The sequence below is a fragment of the Xiphophorus couchianus genome, chromosome 10 (genome assembly GCF_001444195.1).
Source record: "Xiphophorus couchianus chromosome 10, X_couchianus-1.0, whole genome shotgun sequence".
NCBI lineage: Eukaryota > Metazoa > Chordata > Actinopteri > Cyprinodontiformes > Poeciliidae > Xiphophorus > Xiphophorus couchianus.
This window is the reverse complement of record NC_040237.1, coordinates 14,142,073-14,164,349: the sequence shown is the minus strand read 5'-3', so window position 1 is coordinate 14,164,349 and position 22,277 is coordinate 14,142,073. Positions and strand designations below refer to the sequence as shown.

The 22,277-nt window shown below is 41.1% G+C and overlaps 1 protein-coding gene across 2 annotated transcripts in view; it reads left to right on the top strand.

The window, feature by feature from the left end:
- dnah9 (dynein, axonemal, heavy chain 9) overlaps positions 1–20,421 on the top strand; it is a 163,700-nt gene extending 143,279 nt beyond the window's left edge. For both annotated transcript variants that reach the window (XM_028030167.1, XM_028030168.1), the window contains 7 exons: positions 545–736; positions 885–1,076; positions 5,132–5,302; positions 12,916–13,098; positions 14,724–14,977; positions 15,055–15,190; positions 18,610–20,421. In XM_028030167.1, coding sequence (XP_027885968.1) covers positions 545–736; positions 885–1,076; positions 5,132–5,302; positions 12,916–13,098; positions 14,724–14,977; positions 15,055–15,190; positions 18,610–18,837 — 1,356 coding nt within the window. In that variant the 3' untranslated portion in view covers positions 18,838–20,421. The remainder of the gene's footprint in view (positions 1–544; positions 737–884; positions 1,077–5,131; positions 5,303–12,915; positions 13,099–14,723; positions 14,978–15,054; positions 15,191–18,609) is intronic.
- The last annotated feature ends 1,856 nt before the right edge of the window (positions 20,422–22,277 follow it).

Genomic DNA, 22,277 nt, shown 5'->3' with positions numbered 1-22,277 from the left:
GTAATTGATTACATTTCAAATACAATCCTAAACAGGTGGGTTTTTAGTCGAGTTTGCATCCATAGAAGGTTTAACTGTTACACTCCTACTGTGGTAGATGGAACAAAATACCTATTGCTATTTTTATTCCCACTCACGCTCACAATCACACAGTTATGTGTGATATGTACACCTTGATTGTCTTTTTCCCAGCTGCTGATCCAAACTGTGTCATCATGACTAATTTAAAATTAGTTTGAACCTTTTCAGTGTTTATATATCAAAATACCGTCAGCCAGTCCAACAAAGTCTTTGTTCTTCACGTCTGTCAACATAAAAAGGAAATTCAAAAATGACTCTTTCATTCGTCAAAAAGTGTCAAATGTGTATTAAAAAGTACTCATCTTTTTTGGGGGGCTTGAAGCCCTAACAGTAACTGGACTGAATTTTGTGGAACTCAACTCTCTTACATGAAACATGCCTGCATGAAAATATTGTAAAAAAGTAAAGGCACCGTAAAAGATCTAAAAGATCTCCTTATGTGGTTTGTCCTTTGGTTTCCCAGGAATCACTGGACATGTGTGCACGGGAGAATGAATTTAAAAGCATCTGGTTTTCCCTCTGCTACTTCCACGCGGTGGTCGCCGAGAGAAGAAAATTTGGTCCTCAAGGTTGGAACAGATCGTATCCCTTTAACACCGGAGACCTGACAATTTCTATCAACGTCCTTTACAACTACCTGGAGGCCAATCTGAAGGTACATACCCTCCTCTCTCTTTTCTTCCCATTCTTGTGCGGGTGGATTGCAAAGAATACTGTTTGCAGTCTTAATTGGACATGTGAAGTCGTGTGACACCCCGAGGTGCTTTTGGCGGAGCAACATCGTCTCGCTTTGTAATTGCCAGGTACCGTACGACGACCTGCGCTACCTGTTTGGTGAGATCATGTACGGGGGTCACATCACCGATGACTGGGATCGTCGTCTGTGTCGAAGTTACCTGGAGGAGTTTATTAAGCCTGAGATGATGGAAGGGGAGTTATTTCTGGCGCCTGGTTTCCCCTTGCCTGGCAACATGGATTACAACAGCTACCACCAGGTGAGGGAAACGTTGGCACCAATTGGATAACATCAGACCATTAGTAAAACATTCCCACCACTGAAACCACAGCAAAAAAAAAGGAAAATAGTTTTTTTTACAGTTGGATCAAACATTGTATAAATGGTAAGTGATCCAAAAGAAAGTTCAGGTCCCTCCACCTACTTGTTCCCGGGGGGCTTTTCTGTGCCCTCTGCAAATTAATGATCGCTTCAAATGGCTCTGACCGAGCAGCTATAATTAATAGGTCTTTCTCCATCATTCTTCCCTGGGCACTGTGTGGATGTATACAGTTCAATGCTAAATCAATACCAATAAAACTATGTGTGGGTCCCTGGGAAATTACAGATTGTAGTTATATTAATATGTCTCACAGGTAGAGTTGTTCTGTGGGTGGAAGAAGTTTCTTTGTTAGTATAAAGTAATCTATCCTAAAGGGTAAGCTGCAACGCCTTTATAAGTTCACAGTAAGACAATACAGAAATAATATTTTGTCTAATTATTGTGGTAGTGTTTTATAGACTATAATTCAAGTACAAAAACAATATCAAAGATTTTGATGTTATGATTTTGTACAAACATGTTTAACGAATGGTGACTGTTGCATTTTATTTCTGTCAGGCATTTAACCATACATCTGACTTTTTACTCATTTTTGTTTTCTTGTAAGAATCAATTGTATTGATCAGACTTGGTGTTTGTCTGTGGTTCCATTGATAAACATCCAGTTAAAGTGTTAAAAAAAAGTGAATGTGATTAATCATTGTGAGTTTACATTCAGAAGCAAAACATTTTTTAAATTTGCTTATAAGCTATGGTTTCAGAGAGACAGAAGACAGTCTGCAGTAACATCTGTGCACTAATGTTACTTCACCCAATTATAAAAGCTCAGCCTGACTTACAAATCTTTCCATGAATACTGGAGTATTTCCCCAAACCAAAAGTCTACTCTGCATTTGTTTTTCATATAGATGTCAACAATATCTGCAGTATAGTCATCGTTGAATGCTCCCAGTAGTCAGACTTAGAAACAAACCAAAACGGTACAATTTAATATATATAAAAATGAAACATTGAGTAAAAATGACTATTTAATTTAGTTTTCAGTGATTGCCACGTCTGTTCCACGTTCACTGTCCATGTACATGCCTGTACATGTGTACTGTTGCTGCTATGACACGTGAAGGCGGTTTGCTTATTTGTTTGCCTGTCATTTATTGGTTTATTTTTATCTGGATAATTATTAAGTGTTAAGAAATGCCAAGTAATTTGCAGTGTCTACAAGAAAAATTTTTACATTTTGTTTAAAATCCAAATGCCAAACAGAGTTAAAGCACTACTCGTTAAAAGATAAAAATTCAAAATTGAAAATTATTGTTCTCGTCATGAAAACAAATGTTTGTTTTACTTTTATTTCAACAATTTAAAAAACAATGTATTGGAAGAACCAAAAAGAGTTTTTGTTAGTGCGTGGAGTAGATTTATGGAATGGATTGAATGATGAGTTTAAACAAAAGTACAAATATAAACCAGCTTAAAAACTGTTTAAAATGGAGCTAATTGGGAAATATGTTGTATAAGATTAATGTTTCAGATGAATTTTAATCAAATTTGAACTGGATTTAAGTAATACTAACAAATTTGCTTTAACAAAATAAAGTATTTTTTTAATGCTGGATCATTTCTGACATTTCTTGAAGTGTCCTTTGACTTTTAAACCTGCTTAGCCAACTTTAAGGTGTGGCTGCTGCTTCCCCTCAACATCCCGTCTTTTTTTCTGCCTCTCACCTTTATTTGTCACTGAACACAAACCCTAATTGACTGGTTTAAATCAGTAGAGGTTAAAGTTTTTGTGCGCTGTGGCCCACGGTGATGTAATATGTGAGCAATAATCGGTTCAGATTCTTCCCCTACGTTTTCCGGTGGAGCCAAAGAGGAGTGGGATGTTTGATTTGGATTTAATGTCCCCTTAGTATGTGGCCTGCTCAGTGAGCACATATAGATGTATTAAGTAGCTCTGGAGGGAAAAACTGCAGCTTTTTACTCTTCGCTGTCACAACACAGCCAGGTTGAGCCAGGAAAAGCCCCGGCCAGAGAGCCGGGGCTTTTAAATGCCCTCTGGGTCTAGAAGGCCATCACTTCCACCATAACCATCCAGGTGGAATTTCGCACACATCCATCCGAAACATTTTTGTTCCTTCAACATTAAACACATGCTATCAGTAAAAGTTCGACAGGAAGGATTAAAGAGATCAAAGAAGCGACTACAAAGAGATCCTGTACTAAAAGCCAGGTTGTTTCTAAAACTTTCATCCTGACATCAGAGGAACTGTTTTTTTTTTTTAATGCAACTCACCAAATAAGCACTTTTTTTATTTCTATTTGACTTTTATTTTGCACTCAGTTTAGAAGCATGTGTTTTCATTATGGAGTAGCAGATGCAAAATGCAGCATTTCCATCTTCTTTGTGTCGTCATCTGCTGTTATCAATTTAATTGTTTGAATACCATTCCTTCAAATCTGTGGTTCGTCTCTTCCTTCATCAGCAGTTCTATTGAAGAAAAACCAGACATGAGATTTAAAAAGCTGCTCATCACATTATTGAATAAGTTGTCTTGCTGTGCTGTTCGGTGATGTGCAGACCTGTGAAAAGGTAAGAACAGAAGAAAAAGTATCAATTTCTATAAAAGCAGGATTACCTCTGGTTTAGCTTTTTTTGTCATTCATTCTGAAGGAATCTTGGTCCACGCTTCTTTGCAGCAATGTTTTAATGCAGCTACATTGAAGAGTTTTTTGGCATTTGCAATGTGTCTAAGATGATGCCACTGTGCCTTTGTCAAAACTTAAATCCGGGTTTTGAATAGACCACCTCAGAACTCCAATTTTGATAATTTTCTTTGCCATGCAGAAGTTGGTGAGCTTTGAATTATTGTCCTGCTGGCTGAACAAAGAGTGATTGAGCCACTGAGAGCCAGATATTCTCTCTCAGTCTATTATCAACTGTAATAGATCACCCTAACGTGTTGAAAATTGGTTAGCTAGAAATAGAATAGAATAGAATGGCGTTACCATCACCCTATTTTTTGAAGGTTCTTCTTGTTCTTCTGTTAGTTTCATGCCTAATGCAGTTGGACGCACAAGTTAAAAAAATGGATACTCGTCAATTCTTGGCAAATGTGAGACAAGCCTATGTAGATATATAGATATATACTGTATATATATATATATATATATATATATATATATATATATATATATATATATATATACTGTACATACACTGTATATATATATATATATATATATATATATTTTCTTTTTTTTGGTCAGTTGTGTTGTTGCTTTGGAATTCTCCAATGGACACCAGTTTTTACCCACTGTCTTTCTTATTGTTGTTTTCATGTTCTGGTTTTTTTGACCTCCTGGATCAGTCATCAAGATGCTGTTTATGTAATTTTTTTTTTTTTTTAACTATTCCTTGTTCTCTCTGCTTTTGGATAGTCACTCTCACTGTCCCAAAATCTTCAAAGTGAGGCTACAATTCCTCCTACGCTGATAGATTTCAATAGATTTATTTCTCTCCTCTTGTTGAATTTCTTTAGTTCAGGGCATATGTCACTTTTTTAAAGATGTTTTTTTTAATTTTATTTTAGATTTTTCAAACTAATGCTATCAGACTAGCACATTCGTGACATTTCTTGATTTTACACATATAACAATAAACATACTAGAAAATATGACTTTCCAAGCAATGTTATTAAACAGCGTTTAATAACATTGTTACATCACAAACTTATGATTCATGATAAGCGAAATCATATTTTTCACCTAACAGCAGAGTCATGCTAATGGTGTCTTTCCCCTAATAAGTCAAAGTCAAACAACTATCTTAAAACTATTTCTTTTGTGTTACTTAAGGTTCTTTGTCTGAGATTAACATTTGTTTCATGATCCGAAACACTTAACTGACAATAAAAAAGCAAACACAGAGAAAATAGTCATGCTGTACAAATGAGAACAGAACCATCTGTTTGATTTCATTTCTCCTTCCTCAGTACATCGATGACACGCTGCCTGCAGAGTCCCCGCACCTGTACGGCCTTCATCCCAACGCAGAGATCGGCGTCCTCACGCAGACGTCAGAGAAGCTTTTCCGCACCGTGCTGGAGATGCAGCCCAGAGACGGAGGGCTTGGTGAGGGAGGAGGAATGACGAGAGAGGAGAAGGTAAAGTCCTTGAAACTCAATCTCATGCAGAAATGAGAGAAAAATCGACTTACGATTGCGCTTGAAGTTTGTTGCATAGTCGACGATGGAATATTTGCTGACTTGTTTGGTGTCTTTATATGCACAGCTTTCAGCCGCAGTTTTAGGTCAGCTTTGACATGTATTTGGATTATTATCCTTATCAAGTTTGTAAAACATCTTCCTGCCTGTCCTTCCCTTTTTTACACTTTTTGAGACATTCCACATAAATGCCGACAGGTGCAATTACAAAATTTTATATAGTAAATTCTGTCTCCTGTTCAGCATATCTCATTGCCCCTGCTCAGCATTGAATAAAATCTGAGCGTCCAGGATAAAAGAAAGACTTGCATATAAGGGTAGCCCTTATTTAAAGATGATAACCTCCAGCAGTCTGTCAGCTGTTTGCGTTTTTGTGAGGCTAACCATCTTACAAAACCCCTGGAGCACCGAATCTGAAATAGATGATGACAGAAGGTGACATTTTCTATGCTTCCTGCACAATGAATTGAAACTAATTTTCAAACCAACTGTTTGGGGCCTCAGAAAGCTCAAAGGGAGAATTGTACAGTGATGACATTTTCTGGTGTGTTTTCTGCTTGAATCCACCCTGAAATGAAGCTTATTTGAGTGTAAAAGTTGAAATAAATATTCTGTCACAGAGGCCATAGAGGCCATAGGGGCTTCGTAAAGAGACTGTCACTTTGTTAATAATAACAAAGAAGGCTCTTGGTTGCCTGACCGTTCACTTTGTTGAAGTCAATACATCTGCTGCTGTGAGCTGTAAAATAGTGCGATGGTCCTCTGTATTTTTGAGGATTTTCATCCTTGCTAGTGGATGATGATTTTATTCTCCAGCAATATATTATGATTTTCCAAAATTGCGTCTCGTGTTTAGATTTGCAGATGTAAGAGGTGGAGCAGAAAGATGTCAAATACGTAAATATAGGGTCACAACTCTCAGAGGATGTTCGGCTAGTTATTTTGCCTTTTAATTCAGCTTAAAAACTGAATATCAGGAATAAACCTTTTTTTTTTCAAATCAAGTATAGTGAAAAAAACGATGGAATAACGAACTAAGAAAAAATAAATCCAATTAGTATGATTAGTACTATGTGGCTCTGTTCTGTCGCCTTTCTGACAACTTGAATTCTCCAAATTTAAACATAACTTAAGCTTTCTGTTAGAGAAGCACTTGTTTTAAAGTCTAAGACCTGTACCACTCAAACAAAAAGACATAATTCTTCATTAGAGTAGTTAACACAAGACAATTTTTCTTTGATCCATCCATCCATCCATCTTCTTCCGCTTATCCGAGGTCGGGTCGCGGGGGTAGCAGCTTCAGAAGGGAGGCCCAGACTTCCCTCTCCCCAGCCACTTCTTCTAGCTCCTCCGGGGGAATCCCGAGGCGTTCCCAGGCCAGCCGAGAGACATAGTCCCTCCAGCGTGTCCTGGGTCTTCCCCGGGGCCTCCTCCCGGTGGGACGTGCCCGGAACACCTCACCAGGGAGGCGTCCAGGAGGCATCCTGACCAGATGCCCAAGCCACTTCAACTGGCTCCTCTCGATGTGAAGGAGCAGCGGCTCTACTCTGAGTCCCTCCCGGATGACTGAGCTTCTCACCCTATCTCTAAGGGAGAGCCCAGCCACCCTACGGAGAAAACCCATTTCGGCCGCTTGTATCCGCGATCTCGTTCTTTCGGTCATGACCCAAAGCTCATGACCACAGATGAGGGTGGGAACGTAGATCGACCGGTAAATCGAGAGCTTCGCTTTTTGGCTCAGCTCTCTCTTCACCACGACGGACCGGTACAGCGCCCGCTTGACAGCAGACGCTGCGCCAATCCGCCTGTTGATCTCCCGCTCCCTTCTTCCCCCATTCGTGAACAAGATCCCGAGATACTTAAACTCCTCCACTTGGGGCAGGACACCCCCCCTGACCCGGAGAAGGCACTCTACCCTTTTCCGGCTCAAGACCATGGCCTCGGATTTGGAGGCACTGATCCCCATCCCGGACGCTTCACACTCGGCTGCGAACCGATCCAGCGAGAGCTGCAGATCACGATCTGATGAAGCCAAAAGGACCACATCGTCTGCGAAAAGCAGAGATGAGATCCCGAGGCCACCAAATCGGATCCCCTCAACACCTTGGCTGCGCCTAGAAATTCTGTCCATGAAAGTGATGAACAGAATCGGTGACAAAGGGCAGCCCTGGCGGAGTCCAACTCTCACCGGAAACGAGCCCGACTTACTGCCGGCAATGCGGACCAGACTCTGACACCGGTCATACAGGGACCTGACAGCCCGTATCAAAGGGCCCGGTACCCCATACTCCCGGAGAACCCCCCACAGGGCTCCCCGAGGGACACGGTCGAACGCCTTCTCCAAGTCCACAAAACACATGTAGACTGGTTGGGCGAACTCCCATGCACCCTCCAGGACCCTGCTGAGGGTGTAGAGCTGGTCCAGTGTTCCACGACCAGGACGAAAACCACACTGCTCTTCCTGAATCCGAGGTTCGACTATCCGACGGACCCTCCTCTCCAGGACCCCTGAATAGACCTTGCCAGGGAGGCTTAAGAGTGTGACCCCTCTATAATTGGAGCACACCCTCCGGTCCCCCTTTTTGAACAGGGGGACCACCACCCCAGTCTGCCAATCCAGGGGAACTGCCCCCGATGTCCATGCGATATTGCAGAGTCGCGTCAACCAACACAACCCCACAACATCCAGAGCCTTAAGGAACTCCGGGCGGATCTCATCCACCCCCAGGGCCTTGCCACCGAGGAGCTTTTTAACCACCTCGGCGACCTCGCCCCCAGAGATTGGAGAGCCCAACCCAGAGTCCCCAGGCTCCGCTTCCTCAGTGGAAGGCATGTTGGTGGGATTGAGGAGGTCTTCGAAGTACTCTGCCCACCGGCCCACAACGTCCCGAGTAGAGGTCAGCAGCACACCATCCCCACTATAAACAGTGTTGGTGCTGCACCGCTTCCCCCCCCTGAGACGCCGGATGGTGGACCAGAATCGCCTCGAAGCCGTGCGGAAGTCTTTCTCCATGGCCTCTCCAAACTCCTCCCACGCCCGAGTTTTTGCCTCAGCAACCGCCCGAGCCGCATGCCGCTTCGCCCGCCGGTACCCATCAGCTGCTTCCGGAGTCCCACAGGCCAAAAAGGCCCGATAGGACTCCTTCTTCAGCCTGATGGCATCCCTCACCGAAGGTGTCCACCAACGGGTTCGAGGGTTGCCGCCGCGACAGGCACCGACAACCTTGCGGCCACAGCTCCGATCGGCCGCCTCGACAATGGAGGCACGGAACACGGTCCACTCAGACTCCATGTCCCCCACCTCCCCCGGGACGTGTTCGAAGCTTTGCCGGAGATGGGAGTTAAAGCTCCGTCTCACAGGGGATTCCGCCAGACGTTCCCAGCAGACCCTCACAACACGTTTGGGCCTGCCAGGTCTGACCGGCTTTCGCCCCCACCACCGGAGCCAACTCACCACCAGGTAGTGGTCAGTGGACAGCTCCGCACCTCTCTTCACCCGAGTGTCCAAGACATACGGCCGCAGATCCGATGAAACGATGACAAAGTCGATCATCGAACTGCGGCCTAGGGTGTCCTGGTGCCAAGTGCACATATGGACACCCTTATGCTTGAACATGGTGTTCGTTATGGACAATCCATGGCGAGCACAGAAGTCCAGCAACAGAACACCGCTCGAGTTCAGGTCGGGCGGGCCGTTCCTCCCAACCACGCCTCTCCAGGTCTCACTGTCGTTGCCCACGTGAGCGTTGAAGTCCCCCAGCAGAACAAGGGAGTCCCCAGGAGGAGCACTCTCCAGTACCCCCTCTAAGGACTCCAAAAAGGGTGGGTAATCTGAACTGTCGTTTGGCCCGTAAGCACAAACGACAGTCAGAACCCGTCCCCCCACCCGTAGGCGGAGGGATGCTACCCTCTCGTTCACCGGGGTAAACCCCAACGTACAGGGGCCGAGATGGGGAGCAACAAGTATGCCCACTCCTGCCCGACGTCTCTCTCCCTGGGCAACTCCAGAGTGGAAGTATGTCCAGCCCCTCTCAAGGAGACTGGTTCCAGAACCAGAGCCATGCGTCGAGGTGAGACCGACTATTTCTAGCCGGAACCTCTCGACCTCACGCACTAGCTCCGGCTCCTTCCCCACCAGAGAGGTGACATTCCACGTCCCAAGAGCCAGTTTCTGCAACCGAGGATCGGACCGCCAGGGTCCCCTCCCTTGGCCGCCACCCATCACACAGTGCACCCGACCCCTTTGGCCCCTCCCACGGGTGGTGGGCCCATGGGAGGTTTGATTTCCAACATAAATTATCAGTTAGATTCAGATTGTTTCCTTTCTACATAACTGGGTGTATTTCCTTCTCTCTCATAAACAGAAGTTATGTCTGTCTTTGCTTGGTTGTCAATTGGTTGTCTCTGCATTGCATTATTCTGCTTATACAGTCAAAGTATAGCATATTTGCCTTGTATTTACATTTTGTTGGATGTTAACCTTAAGTTATGTAATGCTCACTCCACCACAGCCAGTACTTGTCTTTATCAAGGATAGAGGACTCTAAAGATCTTCACTCTACTTTCAGTCATCTACGCATGCAGTCATCAAGTTGAGCCAAGTTCAGAAAGAGCAAAAATGTTTGTCACTGAATTTAAAAAAAATAATAATTGCAACCTTTGTATGCATGTATATACAGTATGTTCTTGCTGACGTATTTATAGTAGTATTTTCAGATTCTTGACATCAAACACAAAACAGTCTCATAGGTCAATACAGACTGACTCATAATTGCATGAAAGCCATTACAATTTCTAAATGTTAATGGTTTCTTGTTCTTTTTCCTCATTATTGAGTCTATAGACTGCAAGCTAACATTTATTGTGAACTTGCTCTAGTCTACACGTGTTCTAGTTGGGATCCTAACTAGATTTCTCTCATCTGTAACTTATGACTTGGGTCCCTTTTTCAGACCACAGCGAAGCGTCAACAAATCGAGAAACTGAATGACTGTCCCTGTCTCTTGTAAATCTTTAGTTTTCTTTCTTAGATCTCCGTCATGTTCTTTGTAGTTGTAGAATGTATTACATGTGAGTTTATCCAATCAGCAAATTCAAACAAATAATTTTCATGATACATCATGAAGCAACCAGCTGTAGTCAGTCATGAACACTTACAAGAAGTTAACCAGCCTTAACCTGGTGAAGTTCAGAAACATCCGAACTAAATGAACACGTTTTAGGATGGGTGGAGAGGATTAACAATAAATTTAATCATGTTCACCCAGTTTTTGCTTTTTTATAAAAAGTAATATATATTTGAAGCTGTGTAATCTGAAAGGAAAAAAATATTTAAATTAACCATTAAAGCCTCCTGATAAAAGTAAATCATCCCAGAGATGGGTAAACCTCAATCTCATACAGCGACTGTATTGTCAGCTGTGACTCACTCGCTCTGTGTCAGTATAATTATGGACCAGACTTAAATATAAAACTAATAAAGAATGTGGTCAAATATCTGCTCTGTCATAACACTTCCCAAACACGGTCTCTTAAAATGTCACTGAAATCCAATCTGTCAGTGATATCCCTCAGGAGCAGTAAGCTTAGGTGATGCTATTAGGACAGCATTTCCACCAGATGGACGCCGCTATGCTGCTTACATAAGCATTACAGCAAAATCTCACTGCTTTTAATTCCTACACACTTGCTCTGTTCTTGTAAGGCATAATGACAAAAGCAGATTTTTTTTTTCTGTAAGTATACACTATGGACCACAATAATAACTTCCATCTAATGCAGGATTTCAGTAAAATTGGTTCAAATTGGCTGTTTTATTTCACCTCAGCTTCAACGGAAACTCCTAAATGCAAAATATATGACTCTGTGTCGCCTAATGAGCTCTTAAACACTAAAGCTGTTCATATACGGCCCATATTATCTTTCTACTGTACGCCTTCAAAGTAAGCGTATGAATCAGCATACTCGCTAACTTTGTGCAGATTATGCCAGAAAGCTCCATATGGACTCATCTACATTTTTAAAGCCACATTAACTCTATTACTGAGTCAGCCTAATTAAATTTTATTGCAAAACTTAAGGAAACCATACTATCCAAACAGCTCACAGAAGAAAAAGGATGCTTGTGTTTTGAGTAAGTTAGACTATAAGTTCTTTAAAAATGCTGCTGCATTGACCAACATGAGGAAAATGGACCATATTACACCAGTCCATAAATCACTGCACTGGCTAACCTGATTGTGAAGGGACCTATTAAACAATTCCCGGTAAACAGACGTTTTCCCATCTATTTCTCCTAAAACGTCATGTATTCCAACAAAGCACGTCCAAGTCGGAAAGTCAAGGAAAGTCCGGGAAACCTTTTCTGTCTGTTTGAGCTGTTCTTCCTAATTGCCTTATCCATCACTCATCATCCTGTGTCTTTTGCAGAATCTGACCTGAATGTTGACCCCAAGAAGCAGGCCCTGTTCCTGCTCGCACATTATTTTAATCACTATGCTCGATAAAGACTGTTTGACCTTTTCTGGGTCTTGTTTTCCATTATGGGTTCAGAATGTACAAAAATTACCCTTGGGTTGTTTATCTTCTTACGTCAGTTTATTTACCACTTTCCATTTCCCTTCCATAAAGATTTTGTTTTGTAGCTGCATTTGTAACTTTGCGGTGATATGTTTTTGTATTTCTATACCTCTACCAATAATTCTTTGTTTGTTTGCTTATTTTTCCCTCTAATCCATGTTTGAGAGGGAAGTCTTCCTTTGTGTTTTTATTTGATTTTTGTTCCTTTTTTACAGGGTGTATTTAGTGAAAAAGCAAACTCACGGTACTCTTGGATTATTTATTAAACTGATTTTTTTTTTGTAACCATACTGTCTTTTTTATATATATATATATATATATTAATCCAAAGACTGATATACTGGACTGGCTGAGTTATTGGCTTGCTTCGTCACATGGCCCTGTGGGATCAAACATTTTACCGCTAAATGTTCTGTGGAGCCCTGGTGTGTATCCATCCGTCGATGTGTTATGATGTGACCTTTCTCGCCGAGAAGACGAAGAACTCCTGTCTTAACAAACAGCCATGCAGAGAGTATCAATGAGCCCCACTCGGTATTCAGAGTATTCGCTGGCTGCCAGACCCAAAATCAGCTATTCGAACAGAAAATTCCAATAAATATGATGACCTCGTATCCTTTGTTCAGCACCTAATCCGCTGATTGATCGCTCACGCTGCTTGTTCTCAGAAACTGTTGACGAAGACATTATCTTTCCTCACTTACCCACAAAAATGACGTGAGCATCGATTTTGTGGAGAGATTAAACTGTAGAAATAGAAATTTGTTGAAAAAAAGATGGCACTGCAGAATATATCCTCATGAATATTTATAGTATTGTCTGTCTGAAACTAACTTTCAGGCTGCCTGTGTTGGCAAGTGTGAGTTTATCCGACTCAGACAGTCCATCTCTCTCTCTCTCCTCTTTTTTTTTTGTCAAATTCTTAAAGAGACATTCACCTCTGTTTTGTTTTCTTTTCTCTCCCTCCTTATCAGGTGCGCTCGGTCCTGGAAGACATTTTGGAGAGGCTGCCAGAACAGTTTGACATGGCGGAGCTGCTAGGGAAGGCCGAGGAGAGGACTCCATACCAAGTGGTGGCGCTGCAGGAGTGTGAGCGAATGAACGTCCTCACCAAGGAGATCAGGCTCTCTCTCAACGGCTTGAGCCTCGGACTGAAGGTCAGAATGGTTTTATCTAAGTAGAGAAGAGGGGGGTATTAAAGCTCTCTGAGTTTTCCATGACCAGCTCAATTTTGTGCCGACCTTTGTGTGGCTATAAGGTGACCATGTTGTTTCAGGTTTAATCTATATTCATCAATTTTTAAACTTGCTCTGTCAAAGAAACTTAAAAACAGAAGTTAAATCAGAAAGATATGAACAGAAAGCCCATGTGCCCATGTGGAAACTGCTACAAGACCAGAGTTTGGGATATGTGGCTTGAGATGAATAAAACCAAGGAGACATCTGTGTCAATGTGTCATACATGGCTGACTCATCTGTTAACACCGAACAGAAAAAGTAAGACAGGCGGGGGGGAAATGTGTCAACGTGTTTCTCAGGAGTTATGAGTCTTCGATCTCCCGGCTCTACAAGCTTCAATAAACTGCTTCAGTGATTTAAAAGTCGTGCCGACTATTGTAGCAGAAAATGGAATCATGTTTTGCCTGCATGGTGGAATAAGTAGGAGCTGTCAGGGTGTTAGCCTTGATGCTCTTTCTCAGTTACATATTGTTTCAGTCGGAAGCTAATAACTGGTCAGGATTTTTGAGCTGGGCGGGACGGTGGGAGGATTACGGGAGATAAATTAGTGATCCAATGAAAGCCACACACATTAGCTACACATCATACATTTTATCATGGCGTTTTCCTTCAGCATCGGCTAGTTTTTTGGTGACCTTGTCTCATTCATCCTTGATCTTTTATGTTCAACTCTTTCGAGACTTATTTCCAATTAGGAGTTGACGAGAAGTCAGATAGGGAACTCCTGGTGGCAAGATCACTTCTTTAAGAGGTTTTTAGCTTTTTCTCAATAACAAACAACACAAAGAGCTAGTTCCACATTAGATTCTTCAGGTGACAACAACCAGCCTCAATGTGAACTAGAATGACAGCAGTGCCACGGTGTGTGACTAACTGCAATGAAAACACTTGTCTTTTCCCGCTGCATCAAACCACAAATACAACTTTCTGCCACTTGCAATTAGTAAATAACCAGAGTTAGTTTGTTTTTATGGATTTCAAATGAGAAAGTTTGTTTTACATCTGTGATATTTTAGAGTGAAAAATCATGAAGTGGATGATTGAAAACACAGATAAAAAAGTACAGTATAAAATAAGTGAATTAATGTGAAGTGCATATTCTTGCCAGCAGTTCGGCATGTGAACAACTCAAGGAAGAACTCTGTGTAGCAGTTTTGATTTTATTATCCTTTGTCTGATGGCAGCAGTTTAATAAAATGTTAATGGAGAAGGTTTTGAAGAGTCCCTGAAAATGTCCAGATTTCCTGCAGTTGCCTTGAAACAGAACCAGGAGAGCATGTAGGAACATTTCAACGACCTTTCCAGCTCCTCTCTGTACGGTCCTCTTTATTCACCCGTTTCAACATCCCAGTGGTGTTCCAAATACGAGGGGACATTGTTGGACCTTGAGCTTCATTGGACGGGTCAATATCAACACTGTTCTGGTTTTGACCAGAACTAACTAGTGCCTAGTTGATGTATCCTTCTAGAGGTGTTTTCTGTCTTTTTAAAAACAAAAGTGAAAGATTTTAGCTCATCTCTGTCTTGTGCTGTTCACCGATCAGGGAGAGCTAACCATGACCAGCGAAATGGAGAATCTACAGGACGCCATCTTCCTGGACGCTGTGCCAGACAGCTGGACCAGGAGAGCGTATCCCTCCCTGTCCGGTTTGGCTCTGTGGTTTAACGACCTCCTGGCCAGGATCAAGGAGCTTGAAACCTGGTCGGCGGACTTCATCTTACCCCCTGCGGTGTGGCTGGCTGGCTTCTTCAACCCCCAGTCTTTCCTCACTGCCATCATGCAGGCCATGGCCAGAAGGTAGAGTTGGTCAGGATAATTAAATAAACATCCTCTAGCTTTACCAGAATAACTGGTTTTTGTTACGTTCCTGACAGGAACGAGTGGCCTCTCAACAACATGTGCCTGCAGTGTGATGTCACAAAGAAGAACCGGGAGGACTTCAGCTCTCCTCCTCGTGAAGGAGCGTACATCCATGGACTGTTCATGGAAGGAGCACGGTGGGACTCACAGGTACCGCACAGGAGATGCTCAGAAAGGTCTTGTTTCTGATTTATTTAGAATTTGACAGCTGATCTTTATTGATTTTTAACTGAAAAAGGAGCAACAGACTTTCTTTAACGAGTGATTTATAGTCACCACAAATCATTGGACTTTTTGTTTTGTATTTATTATTAATGGATTTATGACTTGTGCATGTTCAGTTCATTCTTTCATTTAACTTTCCACAATGCATTTGTGCACTTTAAATATTTTAAGTGCAGCTATATCCCGATGTGAGTTGCAGAAGTTTTTTCTCTCTTGTAGCTTGATTTATTTTGAAACCTGCCTGTCCTTGAGTTTTGTGTCATTTTTTTGTTTTGTTTTGTGTTGTGTTCTGCTTCTGGTTTGTACACTTTTCCGGTTTCCATAGCTGCGTTTCATTGACCATGTAATTGTGCTATATTTACAAAGAAAGAAAAAACATTTTGGCGCTGGAATGAGGTGATTTATTTATTTTTTTTGTCCATATCAAAATTAATTTATTTTGCAGAACTGCAATGGAAACAATTTTTTTGCATCTCACAAGTCACATGATCAGCAGCCTGATGTTGCCACTGGTGCAAACCACAAAGAAGAAACGACAGGAATTAGCTGTTTTTATTCACGTGCTGCATGAACAAACTTATTAATGTGATTTTGATCCTGGCTCTTATTTAATGGAAACACCACAATCACAACATTGTGTTTTTTGACATTAGCAGAATATTGACAAAGTTTTGTGCACAATTGTAATGGAAACACAGATAGTGTCTGTTTCCCTGGTTTCCTGTCTATGTTTTCTGTTAATCAGTTTTCTTCTCACAACTGCACTGCATCAGAAAATCACCTAAAATATCATCACTCTATATTATTCTCCCTTGTCTTTTCAGTTCTTGGGCAAAAGATTAGTCCATATCAAGTTGCTCCTTGTTTTGTTTACATAGGAGCTGGGATTCAAATACCAACTGTATACGAAAATATTCTGTAGTCTGACAGCTAAAGTTTGACCCAAATTGAGTTATCAACAGAGGAAAGATTCCAAACACAGCTTCACATAAACAATAGAGTGGTTGAGAAAGAAAATAATCAATGTGTTGCAAATGCATCCAGACAAAATCCAGACCTCAGTCTCATAAAACTCAATGACCTGGAGAAACTTTATAAGGAAAAGTTTAACGGAACTCCGTCATAATAATGAGTCTGATGAAGTCAAACAGACAAAGATTCCTTAGTTATTGATAATAAAGTTTTTCCTCTTTTGTTTGTTATTGTTTTAAAAAAAAGGACAAAATGGAATCAGTGGTGTATTTTTGTGCCCTCAAGAATAAATTGAACCTGACATTTACCTGGTAAACCCGGTTAAAACCAGATCATAGGTACTACGTTCTGATTTATGAAACTCTAGGATTGAAATAGGGCCCCCTTTCTTTTTACAACGACTGTAAAAAGCACGAGTTACATTGCAGTATAAGTACCTGCACTGTACTTTTTGATGATGCAGCACAGACATGGGAACACAAGGTGAGTTAACTTCAAAATGCACCTTTAAACAGAGTCAAGTAAATTAACTCTGGGATGAACCCCAAGGAGTGTCTCAGCGTTCCCTTTGTGGCTCCAGTTTCCGCTTTAAATCCTGCTTGTGTTCAGCTGTTGGAGTGCAGTGCATTACTCAGCTTCCCAGGACTCCATCTATCTACATACACTCAACCACTGTATGTGCACCAAGCTTTCAAGGAGTATCCCCGTAGACTTCTTAATTAGGGAATGTGCAGAGTGTGCACTCGAACACTTAGATCACACTTTAGAGGAGTGTTTTTTTTTCTTCATTAAAGTTGGAGGCGCGCTCAAATAGACAGGCGGAGAGACAGGCCAGGCTCGTACTCCAACATCCTCCACTCGTCGTCTCCTCTCCTCTGCATACATCCTCCTCTCAGCCCCGAAGGCCGGCTCTGTGCCACTGGCGAAGAGAGCGAGCAGCACTCCATCTGGACACAGTTCTATGAAGCAATAAAAGTCAGAGATTTATGATAAACCTACTCGTCTATATTAATGAGGTGCGCGTCTCATTCATCGGGGGTTATGCATCAAAGACAGCTGAATGCTGCACCTTGCACAGAAAGATGCAGGCGTTACACTGCGGAACAATATGTATTTATGTAAATGGAGCGCTTTTATTGGTCCTGAGTACTTCAGCTTTGTAATAAATACTTTGCTCCGTCAGTATGTTGGGAGACCTGACAGTATAATTTTTTTTTAAAACGGTCATTAAAAATTTTATAGTGCGTCACAAGGAGCCCAAATAACTTATTTGGGCCCAAACAAACCCGTACGTTTGGGGGTACAGTATTTAACACATCTTTAAAGTTCGAGAGCCACTGCAGAAGCAATTAAAGCTTTGTCCTCTCGGCTTTTACCAAAGTCATCGGGATTTATATTCCTTCCTGAAAGTCGCTGCGCATTCATGGAGAAACTTGTGTTTGTCAGGCGCTAAGTGTAGAAGGATTAATTAATGAGACAGACCACTTAGACTCACTGTGTTTAGTGAGGATGTTGTGGGAGCAGGCTGACTTTGAATCGAACTCTCACAGCTTTTCCAGGGCTGCCGCAACGCTGCCTTCTGAAACGCAAAGTCAAAAATCGTTCGGGTTAATCGCTATTAGTCGAAGCACCTTGTGGAAGTATTCATACCCTTTTTTTTTTTTTTTTTCTCCAGACTTTGCGGAGTTACAGCTGCAGACGTCAATGTATTTATCATTAGGATTTCCTGTGACTGACCAAAACAAAGTTGTGCATGGTTTTGAATTTAAAGGAAAATGATGCAACCTTTATGTACCAATAAAGACCTAAAAATGTGACATGCATATGTATTGCTGCTATGAAATCCAGTGAAAGTAATCTCCAAATTATCATTGTTTGGCATGTTAGTAAAATAAAAGACAAAACCATTTACAGAAGTTCCATGTGCTAATAATTAAAAATACAAGTAACTGGAAAATAAAATAGATTAAGTAAATCTAAGCTGTTCAGACAGAAGCCAACTCTGCATCCTAAATTAAGTCTTTCAGAAAGGAAATTCGTGAAAAGAAAAAGCTGAAATATGTAAGAGACATTCTTGATTACAGAGCAGGAATTACCAAAGAAAAGTTAATCTGTGGCAAAGAAAGCCAATGTTTTGGACACTGGCTTTCTTCATGTCATGTCTGGACAAACCTTTCATGGCATGGAGTTGAATTAGTGAATCAGAAATTAATTAATCTGATCCCGATGTCTTTTTTTGTGTGCAACATTGACGCCTCACCCTTGTATTTGGAAGACCTAAAACTTCCTACGGTTTTCTAGCTGTTTTTGTTTGGCGTGATAACAAGCCTTCATCCTCGCCTCACATCTTCTCCCTTCTCTGTTTGTTTCAGACTGGCTTGATCGTCGATGCGCGTCTGAAAGAGCTCACCCCAACCATGCCGGTCATCTTCATCAGGGCCATTCCAGTGGACAAACAGGAAAGCAGAAACATCTACCAGTGTCCCGTCTATAAAACCCGTCAGAGGGGACCCACATATGTGTGGACCTTTAACCTTAAGACCAAAGAAAAGCCCTCCAAGTGGACTCTAGCTGGCGTGGCGTTGCTTCTGCAGACATAGCTGTTTTTAGGGACGCCACACTGAGGGTGCCGACAGGGTGAACAACTGAAATCATTTCCAAACCAAATAGTTTGTAGCGAGAAAGTAGAAATTATTCAGTTAAAAGACAGCCTTTTATTTCGTTGCACTAAATTAAATTGCAGTGAATTAAAGTGATAGCAGGGTTTTTTATTCCATTTCTATTACTAGTGTGTACACTGATCAATCAGGAATCAATATTACCAGTTCTAGAAAATATTCTGTTAATTGACATCTGTGATAGGCAGGGCAAACATTGAATATTTAAAATATTTTTTTTCTGATTTATTAACTGCATTACAACGTATAAATCTCAGCATTGTCTGTCTATGAACTTTTTAACTGACATTGCGTACTTTGAGGCATTATTTCATATGCATAAATGATGATATTCTTTTAATTACTCTATCTTCTGTTAAATTTAAACCTGCGTCAATCAAAGAACTTCAGGCACGTTTTGTCTTTTATGCATTAAATTATCTAGAAGTAAAAAAGATCAATTGGAAACTACATGTCAGACCTCAAAGAAAACTGGAAATCAGGCTGGAATGAAACTCATCTTTGAAGATAATTCAGTTTTCATTTTAACAAACCAAAGTCTTCTTGGAAATGGAGCTTTAACTTTAACTAACTAGAAGATATAATGCTCCACAAACTGTGAGGTCACCTTCAGCATGGTGGTGTTTTATGATTACTTTTTTCCCAAAGCATACAGATCAATAGTATCAAATGTGTTTTGCACAGATTTATATTATGGGAAGATAAGTCAACATTAAATATATAACAGTAAATATTCAAACATTAGAAATATCATCTGTGTACAGATTAGTCTTGACTAAATCTGAGCTGGGCTCACAGAGGGAAGGTGGTTGTTTCCATATGCCGCCATCTTGATTGATTAAATATCCAGTCAGCTCTGATTCTGCTCTCTCTTCTTTAGTGTAATTCACTGTCTGCCACACACTGTTTTATTAATGTAAACTGCACAAATTCAGCCTTTTTTCTAGTTTTATTCTGCAGAACATCCTTCTGCTCAGCTTGCTGCAAGAGTTCAGCCAAATGTCAGAACGTGACCTGAAACGCCTAACAAAAAAAATCTATGCTATGCGACTAGAAACAAGCAACTAATCTGAATATTAATTACACTTTCTAGTCAAGATCATGCTTTTATAAAAATACACAATATTTCTCCATAAAACCATTCTGTTAAAGTTCCAGAAAACTGGGATGTAAAAAAAAAAAAAGAGAGACCATTTTAAATTCTTTTTGGCATGAACCCAACATAGCTCAAGTGGAAAAGGAAGCGATTCTTATAGAGGGAAAATTAAAAAAAAAAAAGCTCCAATAACCTAGTTGCATACGTGTCAGTGAACGACTGATACTTTATTGAGCCAACTGTAATTTTGGGAATGCCATAAAATCATGTGTGGAATGGATTTTCATTTTGAAGCACAAGATTTATTTTCTATAATCAGCTCTTTTGATCTCTTAATACTCGCACATGTAATTCACAATTATTGCTCTCGCTTTCAAGAAGTTTGAAAATAAAGATTCTTTATCATGCCATTCCAGATTGTACTTGTGCTTTTATTTTCATATGCTATATCCAATTTTAGCACCAATGTGCTTTTTTCCTCCCTATCTCGTGTTTCCAGTTCCCTCCTTCCCACTTCTTCCTCCCCTAAGTCTTTAGACCGACTCTTTTCTTTACTCTCGTCCTCCTTCCAGTTTTCTCTTTGTCCTCTCTCCTTCCTGTTCAAGATGAAACAAACAAAGTATGGAGCCTCAAAGATATATCCTCATGTAGAGCAGAGACATGCACACATGCTACAGTACATCCCAGGCTTAAAACTCCCCTCTATCTGCTTCCTGTCTTTCTTGTTCTCCCAGTGCCTGAGCCCAGGTTCCCTGGCGTCTTCCCTTATCTGGTTACTGGAGAGTCTTAACAATGTGCTCAGAGACACATGAGGAGGAGGAAGAGGAGGAGGAAGAGCAGTGATGCAGGGTGACACAATTTATGTGCATCTTCCGAACAACGGCTTCAGGTTCCACTTCGGAAATGGATCCTGCCACGATTGCAGGTGAGATATTTTCAGAGATTACAGTGGTTTTTAAAATACTTAACAGATATGTCACGCACGTCACTAAGCATATTTTGATATTACAGACGGAGAACGTGCTGAATGAAAAGTGGTTTTAATTATTCCTGTTTAATTATCATGTTTTGCTTCACTATTCAGTTTTACTTGTCACACTGAGGCGTGATTTCTGTCTGATCTGTAGAATACAAAAGACTTTAAATGGAAACTCTTACAAATGTAAGAAGATGAAACAATCTTTTTAAGAAAGGTGCCCCACATCATGCCCCGATCTAAAGAAATTTAACCGCCAGCTTGTCAAATTATGGACTTAAATCCGACTGAAATGCTGAGGTCTGACCCAAGTCTTGCTTGAAAACACTCAAATTTTGGAAGAACATGAACAATTACTAAATTACTACTAAAAGAGTAGAATGTGGTAGAATTCTTATATACAGTAAGTGATATAAATAAAAAGAACTCATCGTCTGTTATTGCAACTACTTGATTTTTGTTCGACAACCAGTGACATGGCTTATATTGAGATTTGGAGGAAGTCAGTTCCTCACATAGGGCCAGTAGGACTCCCTGTCTGAAAACAATATTTTGTTTAAGCTCAGATTATATTTATGTGCTTGTAGGATTTGTTAGTCTGAAATTTTTTTTTCTTCAAAAAGGAAGAAATTAAGGGCACCAGGTGTCTCCATGGTGCACCCCATGTGTGGAGGCTGGAGTTTTCAATGCGCTTGTCCTGGGTTTGACTCCCAGGTCCAGCTTGCCCTTTTCTCTCTTCCCCATTTCCTGTCTATTTACAGAAAATCTTTTTTAAAACCCCCAGAATAAACAAGAAATCTGTGAAGGGGCAAATACCTTTTTCTGTCATCGTTAGTAACTTTATTTTGATCAGGAGGTCCTCCAGCCACTCCAGCAGACACGCTTCCATCCTGGTGAGAAATATAAAGGCCAGATTGGTAAGAGCTGCAAAAAGCCACTAATTATGGGCTATTTAGAAGTTTAACTGTATGAATCCCCTTTATGCAAAGGTTCACAAACGGTGATGATTCATGTTTTCTGCTGGAGGATCATTTTGTGCGTTGCCGGGTGGATGCTGGTGGAGTGAAGCAGTGAGGGAGGGGACGGATCTACCAAAGTGTTCATGCTCGGAATGAAAAAGTGGATTTCTTTAATGGCCTGCTTGTGCGAGATATAAGGTATCAAGCAGTTGCTAGGTTACAGGTCAGTCCGGCACGGCTAATGCGAAAGGTATAGAGATTTCACAGTATGTATGATATCCAAGCAAGCAGAGTTCTAACTTTGGACAAAATGCGATAACGTGCTAGCAAG